The sequence below is a fragment of the Vigna umbellata genome, chromosome 5 (assembly GCF_029865625.1).
Source record: "Vigna umbellata cultivar VRB3 chromosome 5, Vumbellata_1.0, whole genome shotgun sequence".
Taxonomy (NCBI): Eukaryota; Viridiplantae; Streptophyta; class Magnoliopsida; order Fabales; family Fabaceae; genus Vigna; species Vigna umbellata.
The window spans coordinates 52549366-52568651 of record NC_142169.1 but is presented as its reverse complement, the minus strand read 5'-3'; the positions used below and the strand labels follow the sequence as shown (position 1 = coordinate 52568651).

The 19286-nt window shown below is 38.4% G+C and overlaps 1 protein-coding gene across 3 annotated transcripts in view; it reads left to right on the top strand.

Annotated features, from left to right (window-relative positions):
• LOC124847900 (protein ENHANCED DOWNY MILDEW 2-like) overlaps window positions 1-19286 on the top strand; it is a 29606-nt gene that overhangs the window by 3111 nt on the left and 7209 nt on the right. For all 3 annotated transcript variants that reach the window (XM_088091878.1, XM_088091876.1, XM_088091879.1), the window contains exons 4-13: window positions 3623-3682; window positions 3812-3957; window positions 4124-4220; window positions 4329-4427; window positions 6859-7112; window positions 7204-7296; window positions 7384-7914; window positions 8094-8241; window positions 8319-8420; window positions 8673-8765. In XM_088091878.1, the coding sequence (XP_087948004.1) occupies window positions 3623-3682; window positions 3812-3957; window positions 4124-4220; window positions 4329-4427; window positions 6859-7112; window positions 7204-7296; window positions 7384-7914; window positions 8094-8241; window positions 8319-8420; window positions 8673-8765 (1623 nt within the window). The remainder of the gene's footprint in view (window positions 1-3622; window positions 3683-3811; window positions 3958-4123; window positions 4221-4328; window positions 4428-6858; window positions 7113-7203; window positions 7297-7383; window positions 7915-8093; window positions 8242-8318; window positions 8421-8672; window positions 8766-19286) is intronic.

Here is a 19286-nt window from a genome sequence, read left to right as displayed (position 1 = left end):
ATTCAAGGTGGCTGTTGTTTGCAGGTTTCAACCAACAATGCTGCAAAACCCCTTTGGAATTCTAATTGGCTTGTGACAAACAGGTTTAGTGGAAGATTATATTGTGCAGTTTGAACAATATGCTGGGTTCTTGAAGGGGATTCAATAGGATTATTTGGTAGGCACTTTCTTGAATGGGTTGAAGGAGGATATCAAGGCTGAGGTTAAGTTGTATGAACCCAGAAATCTTCTTGAGTTGATCATGAAGGCTCAGATGGTTGGGGAAAAAATCAGAGTTCCAGCAAAAGGGGAGACCCTGGACTTAACAAGTAGCATCACTAGTCACCAGGGAGGACAGCCAGCCACATCTACCCCGCCCATGCCTCCTCCACTTACTGAAGACTACATTCTGGAAGTATATCCAAAACAACTGCTAGATACTAGAAAGACCCCTCAAGATGACTTAGAAGTTCTTCTCAAATGGAAACATCTTTTAGATATTGAGAATAGTTGGGAATCATCTGCTTCCTGCATTCATAAAGAATTTCCAGAATTTCACCTTGAGGACAAGGTGAATCTTCATGGAGGGGGTATTGATAGGTTTGATACAGTTTACAAAAGAAGGAAAAAAGATGGTAGTTAGTACAATTGTAATTACATAACTGTAACAGACTATTATGAATAGTCTTATTAGGAGGTGAGCAGGCAGTTTTGGAGTTTTTTTGGAGAAAATTGTAAGTGAAAGGAAGGGAGAGACAGGTCCTCTCGAAAGACCTGGGATTTGTGTGTGTACCAGTCACTAGATACAGACCAAGTTGTCTGGTTTTCATAGGAAGATCATCCAAGAACTTGTCTTGGAGTTCTTTACAGTGTTAATAAAATCTGGGTACCTATCAGTAATATATGAAAGGAAATGGATGATTTTTTAGGAGAGCAACTCCTTTACAGCAGCAGTATGACTCTAGCTTAGAAAAGGAAACCAGGAAAAACCGAAAATAGGAATGAACCTAACTCAACCCCACAAAACCGGCTTGTAGGGTGAGGTTTGTACCCACTTATAAACTATGAATTTTTTTTTTTTTTTTAATCATGATAAATAGGGTAACCCTTAACACAATATAATGATGATAAAATAAGATAAATATCCTAACACTCCCCCTCAAGCTGGAGCATACAAATTGTATGTACCAAGCTTGGAACAAATATACTAAATCCGAGAACCCCTTAATGACTTGGTCAATACATCTGCGAGTTGATCGTTTGACCCAATAAACTCAGTACATATTTCTTTAGTCAACAACTTTTCACGAACAAAATGACAATCAATTTCTATATGTTTAGTCCTCTCGTGAGACACTGGATTTGATGTAATGTGGAGAGCATCTTGATTGTCGCAATACATCTTCATAGAATGGATGTCACAAAATTTAACCTCTTGAAGGAATTGTTTCACCCATATAAGTTCACATGTTAGTGATGCCATTGCCCTATACTCGGCTTCCGCGGTTGATCGAGCTACTACATTCTGTTTCTTACTTTTCCATGAAATAATGTTTCCTCCCAGAAAAACACAATATCCTGTAGTAGACCGTCTATCAATAGGTGAACCTGCCCAATCTGCATCACAATATCCAGAGATCTGAATGCTTCCTTTATCTTCATATAACAATCCTTGCCCGAGAGCCTTCTTTACATACCTTAGAACACGAATGAGAGCATTCCAATGGTCAACACACGGAGCCTACATGAACTGACTAACCACTCCAACTGCAAAGGATAGATCTGGCCTTGTAATAGTGAGATAAATCAGTTTTCCAACTAGCCTCCTATACCTCTCTGGATCGGAGAATAATTCACCTTCTTCTGTCCTTAATTTCTGGTTTGGGTCCATGGGATTGTCTACCGGTCTACAATCAATCATGCCTGTTTCTTGTAATATATCAAGAGCATACTTCCTTTGGGAGATTACAACTTCATCTTTTGATTGCGCTACTTCAATGCCTAAGAAGTATTTGAGACTTCCAAGATCCTTGGTTTGAAAATGTCTACACAAGTACTCTTTTAGTTGAGATATTCCAACAACATCATTTCCTGTAATGACAATATCATCAACATATATTATTAAGTAAACACATTTCCCGAGAGAAGAATGACAGTAAAAAACTGAATGGTCTGCTTCACTGCGTTTTAGTCCAAATTTTTGAACAATGGAGCTAAACTTTCCAAACCAAACATGTGGGGATTGCTTGAGGCCATATAGAGATCGATGCAATTTGCATACCATACCAGACTCCCCCTGAGCAACAAACCCAGGAGGTTGCTCCATATAAACTTCTTCCTCAAGATCACCATGTAGGAAGGCATTCTTGATATCCAATTGATGAAGTGGCCAATGACGAATGACTACCATGGCAAAGAAGAGGCGAATAGTAGTCATCTTGGCTACAGGAGAGAAAGTGTCACAATAATCAAGACCATAAACCTGAGTGTAACCTTTTGCAACAAGCCGAGCTTTGAACCGATCAATTTCACCATTAGGGCCGACTTTAACTGCATACACCCATTGACAACCAATCGCCTTTTTGCCTGGGGGAAGGGGCACCAGCTCCCAAGTATTACTGTGGTCAAGAGCCTACATTTCTGCAATCATAGCTTGTTGCCATCCATGATGATCAAGTGCTTCTTTCACATTCTTGAGTATAACAACAGAGGACACTGAGGATAAAAGAGAAAAATAGGAGGGCGACAATCGATGATAGCTTAGAAAATTATAAATGGGATGAGGGTTTCGAGTGGAACGAGTACCTTTTCTGAGGGCAATAGGCCATGCTGAATCATTTTCACCAGGAGGCGTGGGAGGAGGTGACGAGGGAGAAGAATCTGAAGTAGGAGATTCACCATTGTCTTGGGGAGGTGAACTATCCATTGGGGCTCTGTGTGGGATGATCTCAGTATGTGGAGAAACGGGTGTAGAAGGATTGTGATCAAGATTTGGAATGACAGAGACAGTGGAGCTATTTGACTCAGCCATTGGAATAGGAAGGACCTGCTGGAGGATAGAAACATCTTGAACAGATGGAGAGAAGTAAGGAGTTTGTTCAAAGAATGTGACATTGGCCGACATGTAATACTTCTTAGTTTCAGGAGAGTAATACTTGATTTTTCTTGTTATTTGATATAATAGATGGTATTTTAAGATTTGTAGGTTAAGAACATGGAGTTTATGTAGTGGTTTTCATGCAATATTCTGATGTATGATTTCAATACTGATTTATCATGCTGTGTACTATAGTGCAGCGGTAGTTTCTTCAGCTCTGATTATTTTATAAATCTTTCCTTGTTTTCGTGCTGTTTCAGTAATTTAATATTCTTTTTCATATTCTTAATATGCGATCCTTCATAAATTGTATTTAATTATTGATGATGCATTTACTGTGTGCTGATAAAATTAGCTGTTCCTTTAGTATTCAGCTCTCTCCTTTGTTTTGTTATATGGATAAAGATAAGGATTTAGTTATCCTTTGGCTTGCCCTTTTGGATTAATCCTTAATATATTATTTTCTAAAAATAATATTGATTTCTTCTCCTGTTTTCTTATCAACATTTGTGTTTCACTTCAGTGACAATTATTTGATTTATACAGCTTTTCCTCATGGTTCGGGAAGATAAACATAAGCTGAAGATTAAGAAACTTTCTGATGAGGTTTGTTAGATATTTAGTTTTCCTTCTTCGAAGCTATTTTTTTTTTTTCTGAAATATGGTCTTCTGCTACTTGCTTTTATTTATGCCATATATTTTGCTATATTATCAATATTATTTTATTGATTTCAGGAAGTTAAAGATTTAGCACGACCTGGATTTATAACTGACGATACTGACAATGATTTGATTGATGAAATTGATGATGATTCAGATGGGGAGGATGGGTTGTTTGATTCTGTTTGTGCGATTTGTGACAATGGTGGCGAACTTTTGTGGTATATTTTTTTCTTTCTGTGCGTGTTATTTTAATCTAGTGTGATTTCTTTATTCTGCGTAGTATTTAGGTTATTTTACATAATTTCTACATGTTATTGTATACGTTTTACTTGCCTCAATGATTTTTTTTTTTTTAATTTTGAAGTTATTAAATGATAAATGCAGTTGTGATGGAAAGTGCATGAGGTCATTTCATGCTAATGAGGAGGATGGTGAAGAATCTGCTTGTGCCTCTCTTGGTTTTAGCCAGAAGCAAGTTGATGTATGTAAATTTTATATTCTGCTTATGTTTATTCAACTTTTCTTTTTCCTTTTAACTTTTTCATTGTGTGCTGGTTGAAATTTGATTGCTTGTGACAAAATTTTGCAGGATATCCAGAACTTCTACTGTAAGAATTGTGAATATAATCAACATCAGTGCTTTGCATGTGGTACTCTAGGCTGCTCTGATAAATTTTCTGGTGCTGAGGTATCACTATGTGAAACACAGTTGGCTCATATTGTTGATTATTTCATTGTTATATATTTTTTTCATGATTGTACGAAGTGCCATACAATCCTTGGTTATTTATCTGATATATATATATATATATATATATATATATATATATATATATATATATATATACACAGACATACTTTTTGTCAGTTCTGTTTCTAGGAGAAATAGCTTTTGGCATATTTGCTCCCACTTCTAATGTAAGATTTTGATGATGGGGTTTGTGGTAGCTTTTGGAAACTGAATATCATTAGGATACCTAAGTGCATTTTCATGCTATGAAGCACGGACTATGGCACCAGACATGTGGTACACATGAATACACACATAGCGGTCATATACAGTGAGATTGACATTTCTATGTTAGAATGAAAAGAGTAAATCTACATGGATGATTAAGTTTTAATGTTATATAACTACTTAAAATTTATTCCCCTCATTGTCACATGAAAAGATTACTCTCTAACTAGATACATTTCCTAATATATGTAGGATTTGAGAGAGAGAGAGGGAAACTCAAATAACATGAAGTAAGAACAATCTAACGAAAGGTCTAAATGATAATCAATGTTTGTATTTTCTTGTATATTCACGTTTTTGTTATGATTAGGTTTGGATTTGAGTTGCGTTGAACTAAGGTTGAGTTGATACAAATTGATTAGGCTTGAAGCCCGACTTAATTTGATATCAGTCATATAACTATAGTAGTCATAGAAATAGTATAATTAATTTGAAATCAGTCATATAAATATAGTAGTATACATGTATTATTTAATACATCTTTTGTGCTGGTTAGTGAACCATTTGAGTCAAACTATACATTATTCAGTTTGGCTTGTTTATTTAACGAGCTCAATTTTTTACTCAACTTCAGCCTATTTGGTTCATGAATCAGGTTCAGCAAGTCAATTGTTGGGTTGAGTTTGGAATTTGAGAGTAGGTTCAATGAGCCCTTGATCCAAGAAGAAAAAGTCAAGCACAGGTGGGGCAGAGTATGAGAGGAAAAAGACTAGGAAGAGTGACGTGGCATAGTAGTGAGGAATAGATTGGTTAGAAGAGAGAGAGAAAGGGGTGTGGTTGTTTTAAAAGAATCAGGAAGGAAGTTTTGGGAGGATGGTTAGTTTGTTTTTCAGTAGAGAGGGAGCCATTCTTGGTTTCTCTTAGGAGCTTGGCTCTGGGCAGTGAGATATTCATATCTTACTGATTTTCTTATTCAGCAGAAAATAAAAATCACCTATATTCCATTTGAGTCTTCATTTAATCTTTTCTGTTCTTTAAAAAACCTTAACAATGACCCTCAAATGAATATAAAGAGGCATCATAAAATGAACAAAATTGGTCTCTTCAAAAAAATCTCAAAATAAGAAGATAAAGTTATATCTTTTCATAAAGATATATTCACCTTCTCAAACCAATTCAATAGGCTTTTTTTTTAAAATTTTTTTTATGATAAGGAGCCTAAAAAAAGCAAGAGGCATGATTTTAACTATTTGTTATATTTAAACTGACTTTTCAAAAAATAAAAAAAATGATTATTCTCTTAAAGAAGCTAGTACGTGTTCATTAACATGGAGGTGTTGGCTATAGTTGGCATAGATAATAATATGGTAGGTGATCCTTTTTGATGGATCAAGAATAGATTGTAATACCATTATAGAATTTGGGTTGGGACTTGGATAATGATTTTAGCTTAATCAGGTTGAGTCTGAAAGATGATTCTGAAGATGAAATGTTCCTCCTGCTGCTAGATAAGCCAGTTGCATAATTGGAGACACTCAATAAGACTCAAGAATGTATGTGTGGAGCAGCTAAGGTAACCAAAGTCCTAGTCCAAATTCTAAGATATTATTAGAGTTTATCTTAATGTCCATTGGAAAGTCTCACCTGACATTTTCCATGCACCGAACCTGTTAGTGGAGGATGTAAGGGGGCTGCATTGGGAAAAATCTGTGTCCTACATTGACTATAAATAGAGTCTCAAAAAGAGTATAGAAATGGGGGCAACCCTCATCCTTATAAGCCATTTTATAGGATAGAATTAGACTATATAAGATTTACAAATTATTTTAAAAAAATATGGTTATGTTATTTGCTTATGTACTGCATTGTTTATGTTCTTTACATACTGTATATCTGGGTGGGCTGGGTGTCACTTATGCCATACAAATCCTCCCAATGAGCATGCTATGGCCAATAGGTAAAGTTGTATATGCAGTAAACTGGCCTCAGTATAATTTAGTACATTTTACAATACAGAGTGCTGAAGACATAAGTACCCTTAAAGCACACTGAACATGCTATGATGCACCACTACTAACCATCACTTTTTTAAATAGGAGGGTTTTCCTAGATCTTCTTTGTTCTGTATGGGACTAAAAGTCATTCGGATTTTCTCCTTTAGGTCTTCAAATGTGCGTCTGCAACCTGTGGTTTCTTTTATCATCCACAATGTGTTGCAAAGTTACTTCACCGGGTAGTTGAGGAGGCTCCAGATCCGAAGGAACTTGAGAGAAATATTGCTGAAGGAGGAGCTTTTACTTGTCCTACTCATTACTGTTGTGTCTGTAAAGGAATGGAAGACAAAAACGAACATGATTTTCACTTTGCTGTTTGTAGGCGTTGCCCCAAGTCCTACCATCGCAAATGCTTGCCAAGGTTATATCATTCGTTTTTGCCTGTGTTGCTTGTACTTATTTAATGATTATAATGTATGGAAGGATGATTCTTAAGTTGTTGCTTATATCAGGAAGATTGCATTTGATGACATAGAGGATGAAGATATTGTAACAAGGGCTTGGGAAGACCTTCTACCCAACAATCGCATTCTTATATATTGTTTGTAAGTGTTACAGTGTACTGGTGCTATTGTTCTCCAGTTTTTACTTGTAAATGTCTTGTAATATCTTTTTCTGTTCTTCTGAAACAGAAAACATGAGATTGATGATGAATTTGGGACTCCTCTAAGGGATCATATAAAGTTTCCCAATGTAAAAGCTTCTGTTCGAGAAGTTAATGATGAGGACAATGAAAAGCCTGCAAACAAAGAGAGGGTTATATTGGACAAGAACAGCACTGTCTCTGAAAGTTTAATTGACAAAAAGGCTGCTTTGAAATTTTCTAATAAACTGTCTGGTAAAGTGTCTTCTGGAAAAGTGGTTGACAAGAAGTCTGAAAAGATTTCTGGATCAAATATCTCAAGGAAGAAAACAAATGAGGCATCAAGAAGGGGTTTGAATGAAAGTAAGAGGCCATTAGTCCCAAAGGAAACCAGAAAGTCTGAGGGTGCAGAAAATAAGTCCTCATTGGGTGCAAAATTATTTGCCTTTTGGCAAAATGGTTCTGAGCAAATTAATTCTGGTAATAAGGTTAATAATGTAGCTAATAATTCCCGGCATGTTAAGCCTACTAAAAAGCTGAGTAGTGCGTTACCCTCATTAGATGAAGATGCAGAGAGGAGGTGAATATTTTTTATCTGACTTCTGAAATGGTTATTTTTCTTCATTTTCTTTTACCTTGTCCCCTTTTTTTATTGTGTTTTCCATTGTATTAATTCTATTGGATTATTGTTTGAAACTCGGAAGCCATTTTTGTGGTTAATTATGATGATATTTGTTGATATGATTTCTTGTGATGTAGATTGGTGGCTATGTTTAAAGAAGCTACTTCATCAGTTACTTTGGAGGATGTTGTAAAAGAGCACAATTTTGTTAGTACTCATACCCACTCATTGAAAAATGTTGTGGAGAAAACCATTACGTTGGGGAAATTGGAAGGCTCAGTTGAGGTATATATCTTACCATATGTAGTTGTGTTTGTTTCACAGTTTGTTTGGAGCTTATTTATTCTGTCTTTTATATTCAGGCTGTTCGAACAGCTCTAAGGATGCTAGAGGGTGGGCACAATGTTCGGGATGCTGCAGCTGTTTGTGGTCCTGATGTTCTTAACCAAATATTTAAGTGGAAGGTAGTCTGCTAATTTTTTTTCAAACAAAATTCTAGGGATTATTCATTCCTCTTTAGTATGTCTTATCGTATGATATTCTTTCATTGTTTTTTTAGTCTTAACATGTGCTAGCCATGTCTTGTTCCATATCTTATGTAATAAATTGTTTCCTGAACTTTTTCTTTTCATTTATAATACACAATTGTGTGATTTTAGAGTAGCACAAATGATTCCGTTCAGTTGACAATGCTATATTAAATGATTATTCTGTAGGATAAGCTGAAAGTATATCTTGCACCTGTTCTATATGGTAATCGGTACACATCGTTTGGCCGCCATTTTACACAAGTTGAAAAGCTGGAAGGGGTATTCTTACTATACTTTTTCTATTATTATTATTATTATTTTATTTATTCTGTTAAATTCTTTTACCTATTTAACTATATATATGTGTGTGTGTGTGGGTATGTATAGAGGGTCAAATAAGTTTTTGGTTCTTTCAGAACTGTGTTGTATTGAAATTGGTACATCCAATTTTTTTCAGTATTTTTGATACACAGCATTTAGTAAATTTGCTAATTTGTTCTTGATATTTTGGATTAAGAGTGTTGACATGTTAATTTTGACAGTGTCACGTGATAGTACATCTACGAATATTTTACTAGGATGATTACATGTCAACACCTATTAAAATGTAATAAAGTTACTCTTAGACCAAATTAGCTTATTTATTAAATGTTGAGTATCATAAACATTGAAAAAGTTGAGGTACCAATTTCAACAAGGGTCAATTTTTGGAGAAACAAAAAACTTATTTAACCCCTAAAATTTATATTGTATCTTTTTAAACGTCTTAATGTGTTGCTGCATTGTAATGGCATAAAAGCTTGCTTTATCATCCTTCTTTTTCTTTAGAGAGTATAACAGGTCTAGTTAAGGACAGACTTTGATGTGTTACAGATTTCTAGGTGAGGCTGATATCGCAAAATAATGGAATTAGTTAAGCTGATGTCATATTTAGGTAAAACAGATTAATGATAATTTGATGCTTGTGAATTTGGTTATGATTGTGGCTTAAATGTGGTAAATAGCTTAACAAAGAAACATCTATAATGGTAGCTTACAATTTTAGTTCAACCACATCTGCTGGTTTTTGGTCATATTAGTTGGGTTTAATGTCTTGAATGGTGATATGATAAATAATTACATATATGGTCTTATGGAGGGGCTTGAGGAAAGGAGGGTTGGGGTCAGGTATGGACCATTTATATATAGCAAACATTTCAATACCACCTTAAATCTATTGTTAAAGAATGATTTCATTTAAAAGTCTACATGGTCCACTTAAAAGCCTGTGTTTGGGACTTGAAGTAAAGGTGAACTGCTCACATCACTTTCCCATAAAGTGTTAGACGAGGTTGGTAAGGGCCACGCTAATGTCATGAGTTTAGAAGTGACATTGCACAAGCATGCTATTTTTCTACTGCATTTCTAGTCAATTGCAAACATAACTGTTTGGTTCTGAAATTGTAGTGGAATCTTGGAGCTCAATCCCAGAATTGTTTGATTGGAGCAGCTATAGCATAATTAAATAAGTTTTTGATATCTCCAAAATATTCAGTGTTTTTGATATCCAACATTTAATAAATATGTTAATTTGGTCATGATAGTTATTCTGGTAGTTTGAATTAACTATATTGACATACCAATCTTGAATGTCACATGTTAGCGTAATTGCAAATATCTTACTAAAATTATTACATGTTAAATACCAAATTCCAGAGTTAGTACCGATTAAAGAGTAGTAAAGTTACAAGGAGAACCAAATTAGCATATTTATTAAGTGTTGAGTATAAAAGTCACTGAAAATATTTTGAAGCTACCAAACCAAAAACTTATTTAACCTTTTATTTTTCTATGCATTAGTTTATCTCCAAGTATAATTTTAGTTTTTTAGTAGGAACTTACGATTCATATTGTTTTTTACAATTTAGAGTTTTTGACTTCGCTCCTGATCCTATCTAAAATCTTGACTTTTACAACATCGGGTAAGAATACTTGTTTTAGATTTTTTGTTAGAATTGGACTTTAAGCCTAACTCAACCCCACAAAACCGGCTTGTAGGGTGAGGTTTGCACTCACTTATAAACTATGAATTGGCCTTATCTCTAGTCGATGTGGGACTTCTAACACACCCTCCTCACGCTGAGGTATATACATCTTGAGCTTGGGATTAGACATTTTTAATGGGTGATCCGATAGCGGCCCGATAGTGGGTGGAACAATATGCCCAACAAACAACAAATTATCGATAGGATAGACTCTAACCATGACTCTGATACCATGTTAGTAATGAACTTTAAGCCTAACTTAACCCCACAAAACTGGCTTGTAGGGTTAGGTTTGCACCCACTTATAAACTATGAATTGGCCTTATCTCCAGTCGATGTAGGACTTTGTTAGGTTCCTTTATGCAGGGAACCTTAACAGATGAATCTCCTCTCTCACAACACTGTAACAATAGAAAAAGAGATGAATGTATATGTATTTCATTAATTCTATAAAGTATGGAAGAACAGAATTTACAGGTAAGTATCCCCAAGGAAGCCTCCCTTCCTCCACTGGAAAATGCCAGTCTATTCCCAAAAGTAAAATATCTGCTACCCCTCTCTCCTATTCTGTTTGTTATTTATACTCCCTCTCTCTCTTCTAACAACTAACCACCTTACCCGCTACTTATTTCCTTCTTTTTTATTCTTTCGCACATACACCTTTAATTGCCTAACATTACCCTCCTCCCCAACATCAACCTTGTCCTCAAGGTTGAAGTTATGAAACTACTGTTTGATATAGTGCTCCTCCTCCCAAGTAGCGCCTTCAACACCACTCTCCTGCCACTGTATGAGGACTTGGGGTATCTCCTCCCCTTGGCATTTCTGGTTCCTGCGCTGCAGCACCTTCACCGGGGTATATTGAGGACTGTCATCCTGCAGTTCATTAGGAAGATCACCTCAACTATATGCGTTCCAATAGCTAACTTCAGCTGAGACACATGGAAGACAGGGTGTATTTTGGACGTTGCTGGTAATTGCAGCTGAAAGGCTACTGGACCTATTTTTTTCTCCACGAGGAACAAACCATAATATCTTGCGGAGATCTTCGGGTGGAGTCTTGTAGGCATAGATGTTTGCCTATGAGGTTTGATTTTTAAAAATACCCAATCTCCTTCCTTGATATGTACCTCCACTCTCTTCTTATTGGCATAGTTTGTCATCTGTGCTTGAGCCCTGGACAGATGATATCTAAGTTGCTGTAAAGCCTCGTCGCGGGTCTGCAAGTCTTGAGCGACTGCCTCTACCACTGTTTCCCCCGGAATGAAACGTGTCAGTGTGGGGGGAAGTCTGCCATAAACTGTTTCAAAGGGTGTGCACTTAGAGGCCTCCTGATAGCTGGTATTATACAAGTATTCCACCCAAGGCAACACGAAACTCCAACTCTTGGGTTGTTTTGAACTGAAACAGCACAAGTAGGTTCCTAGCACCCTGTTTAACACTTTCGTTTGTCCATCTGTCTCTGGATGGTAAGCAATACTCATCCTAAGTTGTGTGCCTTGTAATTTAAAAATCTCTTGCCAAAATATACTCAAAAATATTGAGTCCCTGTCAGTTACAATGGTCATAGGTATGCCATGTAATCTAATCACCTCCTTCACAAACACTGCAACTATAGATCTTGCTGTATACGGATGTTTAATGGGAATGAAATGCCCATATTTGCTGAGCCTGTCCACCACCACTAATATAGTGTCAAAGCCTTGTGATTTAGGTAACTTTACCACAAAATCCATGCTTATATCCTCCCACATAGCTGTTGGAATAGGTAATGGTTGCAAGAGACCTTGTGGTGAGGATGCTAAGTATTTATGCTCCGGCCATACAAGGCAGGCAGCCACATAGTCGGTGACTGTCTTCTTCATTCCGGGCCAATATAAAGAGTGTTCCACCCTTCTATAAGTCCTATAGACACCGGAATGCCCTCTGGTAACCGTGTTATGGAACTTTGCCAATAATTGCGGTATCGAGGAGGATTGTGCTGATAAAACCAGCCGCCCCTTGTAGTGTAATCTCCCATGTTCTAGGGTATAAGCAGGATGGGGGTTCGGATCTGCCCGTATGTCTTCCATCACTTTCTTTAAAGCCGCATCCTTCTTCACTTCTTCCATGATTTCCTGAAAATTTGTCCAATAGGGTATGGATATCAGATGTAGAACCTTGTCTTCTTCCTCCCACTCGCCCCCTTTTCTAGAGAGACCATCTGCCACATGATTTGAAGCTCCCGTTCTGTATTTAATTTCAAACTCGTACCCCAACAATTTAGCTAGCCAATTTTGCTGGCTTTGAGTAGTAATGCACTGCTCCAATAAATATTTTAGGCTTCTTTGATCGGTGTAGTCAACAAATTTCTGACCCACTAAATATGGCCTCCAATGCTGGATAGCAAGCACCAAAGCCATCAATTCTTTCTCGTAGATGGACTTAGCAAGAGAGGATTCGGACAAAGCCTTACTGAAGAAGGCTATGGGCCTGTTGTTCTGTGACAACACAACTCCCACCCCCGAACCTGAAGCATCACACTCCACACAAAACAATTGATTGAAATCAGGTAAGACCAACACCGGAGCTGTAGTTACAGCCTCTTTGAGCTGCTACATAGCTTCGGTTCCTGTTGCGGACCACTTAATTTTTCCTTTTTTGAGCAATTCAGTAAGGGGTTTTGCCATCCTCCCATAGTCTCTGATAAATCTTCTATAATAACCAGTCAATCCCAAGAACCCCCTCAATTCTTTGATACTTTTTGGCTCCGGCCAGTCTAACACTGCTGCATTCTTTTCTCTATCCATTTCCACTCCTCCTGCCGAGATTTTGTGTCCCAAATAATGCACATGTCTTCTGCCAAATTCACATTTTTTCGGGTTGGCAAAGAGTGTGTTTTCAGTTAACACTTTCAAGACTTGCACTAGATGTTGTGAATGCTCCTCCCATGTCTTACTATAGACCAAAATATCATCAAAGAACACCAATACAAATTGTCTCAGAAAAGGTCTTAAAACCGAGTTCATCATGTCTTGAAAAGTGGCCGGTGCATTTGTGAGCCCAAAAGGCATAACTAGAAATTCATAATGGCCCTGGTGTGTCCTAAAGGCAGTCTTATGAATAGCTTCACTCCTCATCCTAATCTGATGATAGCCAGCCTTCATATCCACTTTTGAGAAATAGGATGCTCCCTGAAGTTCATCCAGCAACTCCTCAATAACTGGTATGGGATATTTATTAACCACGGTCACTCTATTTAATGCCCTATAATCTACACAAAACCTCTAGCTCCCATCTTTCTTCTTCACCAAAATTATCGGGCTAGAGTAGGGGCTATTACTGGGTCTAATAAGACCCAACTGTAACATCTCTTCCACCTGCCTTTCTATTTCCGTTTTCATCCCATGAGGGTAGCGATAAGGTCTTACATTGATAGGTTCAGTACCTTCCTTCAGAGGAATTCTGTGATCTACTCTTCTTTCTGGTGGCAGCCCTTGAGGATCTTGAAATATCTCTTCAAAGTCACTCAAAATTCGCCTCAGCACCACCTCTTCATCTCGAGTTAAAACGCTCTCCTCTGCCTCCCCTTCCATCAATTATGTGTTACTTAAACTCCACACTAGAGTCATTATTTCAATTCCATTTTCCTTGAGAAGGGCTTCTGGAGTCACTACACGACGTGTCAACGTAGGATCCCCTTTGATCTCTATCTCCTTCCCTCCTTGCTCCACCTTCATAATGAGTTTTCCCCAGTCCACTTTAATCTCTCCCAGTGAAGCTAACCACGTTACTCTCAATATCACATCCACTCCACCCAACTCAAAGAGATACAGTTTATCTCTGACTTCCAGACCTTCCAGTGTCACTGGGACTCCCAAACAACACCCTCGGGCCAACTTCTTCTGTCCATCTCCCAAGCACACTTTATAAGGAGGTGTATTGATGCTTTCCAACCCCAATTCCTCCACCAATCTGGTGGCTATAAAGCTGTGACTAGCTCTGCTATCAATTAATACGAAAACCTTCCTTCCTTGTACCCAACCCTGTAACTTCATGGTATTAGATTGTGTCAATCCTCCTGCAGAGAAAACCGACAACTCCATATTTGTTTGCTCCATTTCGACCTTCTCTTCAACCTCTTCTTCATCTTCCTCTGCTAAAATCATCACCCTCATACTCCTTTCCGCACACCTATGGCCCGGGCTGTAAGGACCTCCGCAATGGAAGCAACACCCTTCTTCGCGCCTCTTAATGTATTCAGGATAAGGCAGGGTCCTGACTCCTCTTCCCTGAGCATTCCCTCCTCCGTTATTGCCTGCTCGGGTGGCTAAATTGCTGGAAACACCTTCTTTCTTCATTCCCGACCTGCCACCAGCGTTCGCTGACCCCTCCGTCGAACCACGATAGGTTTCCGTCCTCGCGACAGTACCTGAACTCGGAGCATATCTTCCCCAAGCCGTCCCTCCTTTTCCTCCCGTTCCACTATTACCTCGCGATACAGAACTCACCTGCTTGACATCGCGAGCTCGCTCCATCGCTATCAACAGATCTCGTGGGTCATGTGGCCTCACTAGATTTCTCAATCCTTCCTACAATCCAACAAAAAAATATCCTAATAATTGTTCCTCATTTACTCCAGCTGCTTGTGCCACCAGGAATTCGAACTCCTGTATATATTCGTTGACATTTCCCCTTTGTCTTACAGCGGCCAATTTCTCATAAACGGAACCCCTGTTTAATCCCCCAAACCTCCGCGTTAAGGCGACAGTGAACAAACTCCAAGTTGGATGTTGGGTCTTCTTCCGCCAGAAGCGGAACCAATAACTAGCACCTCCCTCCATACAGATGTATACCAACTTCATCTTCTCCCTCTCCGTTACGTTCTGAAGATCAAAAAATTTCTCAGCCTTTGCTATCCATCCCATGGGATCCGTTCGTTCCAACGTTGGTAGTTCGACTCGCTTCATCCAGCTTTGTTGCACTTCTCCTCCGTCATCTTCCTCTTCCTCCGAACTTTCTGGTGGTCGCCGTTCTCGTTCAGCATTGACGGAGTCGCGACTTCCTTCGGAACTTCGATCATGGTTCCTCGAGCGTCGTCCCGAGGTTTGCTGAAACGAGAAAGTCATCACTCGCATTCCCGCCTTCAATTCCTCCAGGGTCGACTCTATAGCCACCATCCGTCCCTCTATCCTTCCTTCTAGTGCATTCAGTTTCCCCTCCATTCTTCTTCTTCACGCGCTACGATTACTCTTCCGATTTGGATCCGGCAGGTCGGACCAAATCTGTTAGGTTCCTTTATGCATGGAACCTTAACATATGAATCTCCTCTCTCACAACACTAACAATAGAAAAAGAGACGAATGTATATGTATTTCATTAATTCTTTAAAGTATGGAAGAACAGAAAATACAGGTAAGTATCCCCAAGGAAGCCTCCCTTTCTCCACTGGAAAATGCCCAGTCTATTCCCAAAAGTAAAATATCTGCTACCCCTCTCTCCTATTCTATTTGTTATTTATACTCCCTCTCTCTCTTCTAACAACTAACCACCTTACCCGCTACTTATTTTCTCCTTTTTTATTCTTTTGCATGTACACCTTTAATTGCCTAACAGACTTCCAACACTTTTGCTGTGCACTTGAAGCAAAAGCTATAGCTAATTTAGAACACAAGAATGATTTGACGGCTACGGATGAACTTTTGTTTTCACTTAAGATTGAAAAGAAATAATTCTTGAGGGCTTAATTGATCCCTCTCACAATCTTCTATTTATAAGAATAAATTGATACACAAATACATGATAAATAGGGTAACCCTAGACACAATATAATCATGATAAATAGGGTAATCCTAGACACAATATAATCATGATAAATAGGGTAACCCTTGACACACTATAATGATGATAAAATAGGATAAATATCCTAACACTCCCCCTCAAGCTGGAGCATACAAATTGTATGTACCAAGCTTGGAACAAATAAACTCAATCCGAGGACCCCTTAATGACTTAGTCAATACATCTGCGAGTTGATCGTTTGACCCAATAAACTCAGTACATATTTCTTTGGTCAACAACTTTTCACGAATAAAATGAAAATCAATTTCTATATGTTTAGTCCTCTCGTGAAACACTGGATTTGGTGCAATGTGGAGAGCAGCTTGATTGTCGCAATACATCTTCATAGTATGGATGTCACAAAATTTAAGCTCTTGAAGGAATTGTTTCACCCATATAAGTTCACATGTTAATGATGCCATTGCCCTATACTCGGCTTCCGCGGTTGATCGAGCTACTACATTCTGTTTCTTACTTTTCCATGAAATAATGTTTCCTCCCAGAAAAACACAATATCCTGTTGTAGACCGTCTATCAATAGGTGAACCTGCCCAATCTGCATCACAATACCCAGAGACATGAATGCTTCCTTTATCTTCATATAACAATCCTTGCCCGGGAGCCTTCTTTACATACCTTAGAATGCGAATGAGAGCATTCCAATGGTCAACACATGGAGCCTGCATGAACTGACTAACCACTCCAACTGCAAAGGATAGATCTGGCCTTGTAATAGTGAGATAAATCAGTTTGCCAACCAGCCTCCTTTACCTCTCTGGATCAGAGAATAATTCACCTTCTTCTGTCCTTAATTTCTGGTTTGGGTCCATGGGACTGTCTACCAGTCTACAATCAATCATGCCTGTTTCTTGTAATATATCAAGAGCATACTTCCTTTGGGAGATTACAACTCCATCTTTTGATTGCGCTACTTCAATGCCTAAAAAGTATTTGAGACTTCCAAGATCCCTGGTTTGAAAATGTCTACACAAGTACTCTTTTAGTTGAGATATTCCAACAACATCATTTCCTGTAATGACAATATCATCAACATATACTATTAAGTAAACACATTTCTCGAGAGAAGAATGACAATAAAAAACTGAATGGTCTGCTTCACTGCGTTTTAGCCCAAATTTTTGAACAATGGAGCTAAACTTTCCAAACCAAGCACGTGGGGATTGCTTAAGGCCATATAGAGATCGATGCAATTTGCATACCATACCAGACTCCCCCTGAGCAACAAACCCAGGAGGTTGCTCCATATAAACTTCTTCCTCAAGATCACCATGTAGGAAGGCATTCTTGATATCCAATTGATGAAGTGGCCAGTGACGAATGGCTGCCATGGCAAAGAAGAGACGAATAGTAGTCATCTTGGCTACAGGAGAGAAAATGTCACAATAATCAAGACCATAAACCTGAGTGTAACCTTTGGCAACAAGCCGAGCTTTGAGCCGATCAATTTCACCATCAGGGCCAACTTTAACTGCATACACCCATCGACAACCAACCGCCTTTTTTCCTGGGGGAAGGGGCACCAGCTCCCAAGTATTACTGTGGTCAAGAGCCTGCATTTCTGCAATCATAGCTTGTCGCCATCCAGGATGATCAAGTGCTTCTTTCACATTCTTGGGTATAACAACAGAGGACACTGAGGATAAAAGAGAAAAATAGGAGGGCGACAATCGATGATAGCTTAGAAAATTATAAATGGGATGAGGGTTCCGAGTGGAACGAGTACCTTTTCTGAGGGCAATAGGCCATGCTGCATCATTTGCACCAGGAGGCGTGGGAGGAGGTGACGAGGGAGAAGAATCTGAAGTAGGAGATTCACCATTGTCTTGGGGAGGTGGACTATCCATTGAGGCCCTGTGTGGGATGATCTCAGTATGTGGAGAAACAGGTGTAGAAGGATTGTGATCAAGACTTGGAATGACAGAGACAGTGGAGCTATTTGACTCAGCCATTGGAATAGGAAGGACTTGCTGGAGGATAGAAACATCCTGAACAGATGGAGAGAAGTAAGGAGTCTGTTCAAAGAATGTGACATTGGCAGACATGTAATACTTCTTAGTTTCAGGAGAGTAACATCGATATCCTTTTTGAAGTCGAGAATAGCCTAAGAAGACACATTTGAGAGCGCGAGCGGAGAGTTTGTCTAGACCTGGAGACATGTCATGAACAAAACATACACAGCCAAACACTCGGGGAGATGTATGAAAGAGAGGATCATTAGGAAACAAAATGGAGAAAGGGACTTTATTATCAAGAGAGGAGGAGGGCATCCTATTAATAAGATAACATGAAGTTAAGATGGCATCCCCCCAGTGATGGACAGGAATATGGGCACCAAGCAAAAGGGTACGAGCAGTTTCAACCAAGTGTCTATTTTTTCGTTCTGCTATACCATTTTGTTGTGGTGTATGAGGACAAGTAGACTGATGTAAGATACCATGGGAACTCAAGATGGCAGAAAAGGAGGATGAGAAATACTCTTTTGCATTATCAGTTCTTAATATTTTGATTACTTGACCAAATTGATTCTTGATTTCATTCAAAAAGGATGTAAAGATAACTAACAATTCAGAACGATTTTTCATAAGATAAACCCAAGTACATCTTGAATATTCATCAATAAAGGTAACAAAATATCTAAAACCAAAGGAGGAGATACGACTAGGTCCCCATATATCAGAATGGATGATGGAAAAACTAGAATTACATATTGATTGAGACCTTTTAGGAAAGGAAGATCTAACATGTTTTCCTAATTGACATGGCTCACATTCTAAAGTTTGGAGACCACTAAGTTCAGGACACATCTTTTTTAATTTGGACAAATGAGGATGGCCAAGTCGATCATGTAGCACTTTAGGATTAGGAGCAGCAACACAAGACACCCTTGGACGAGATCCAAAATGGTATAATCCGCCAGCTTCATATCCTTCTCCAA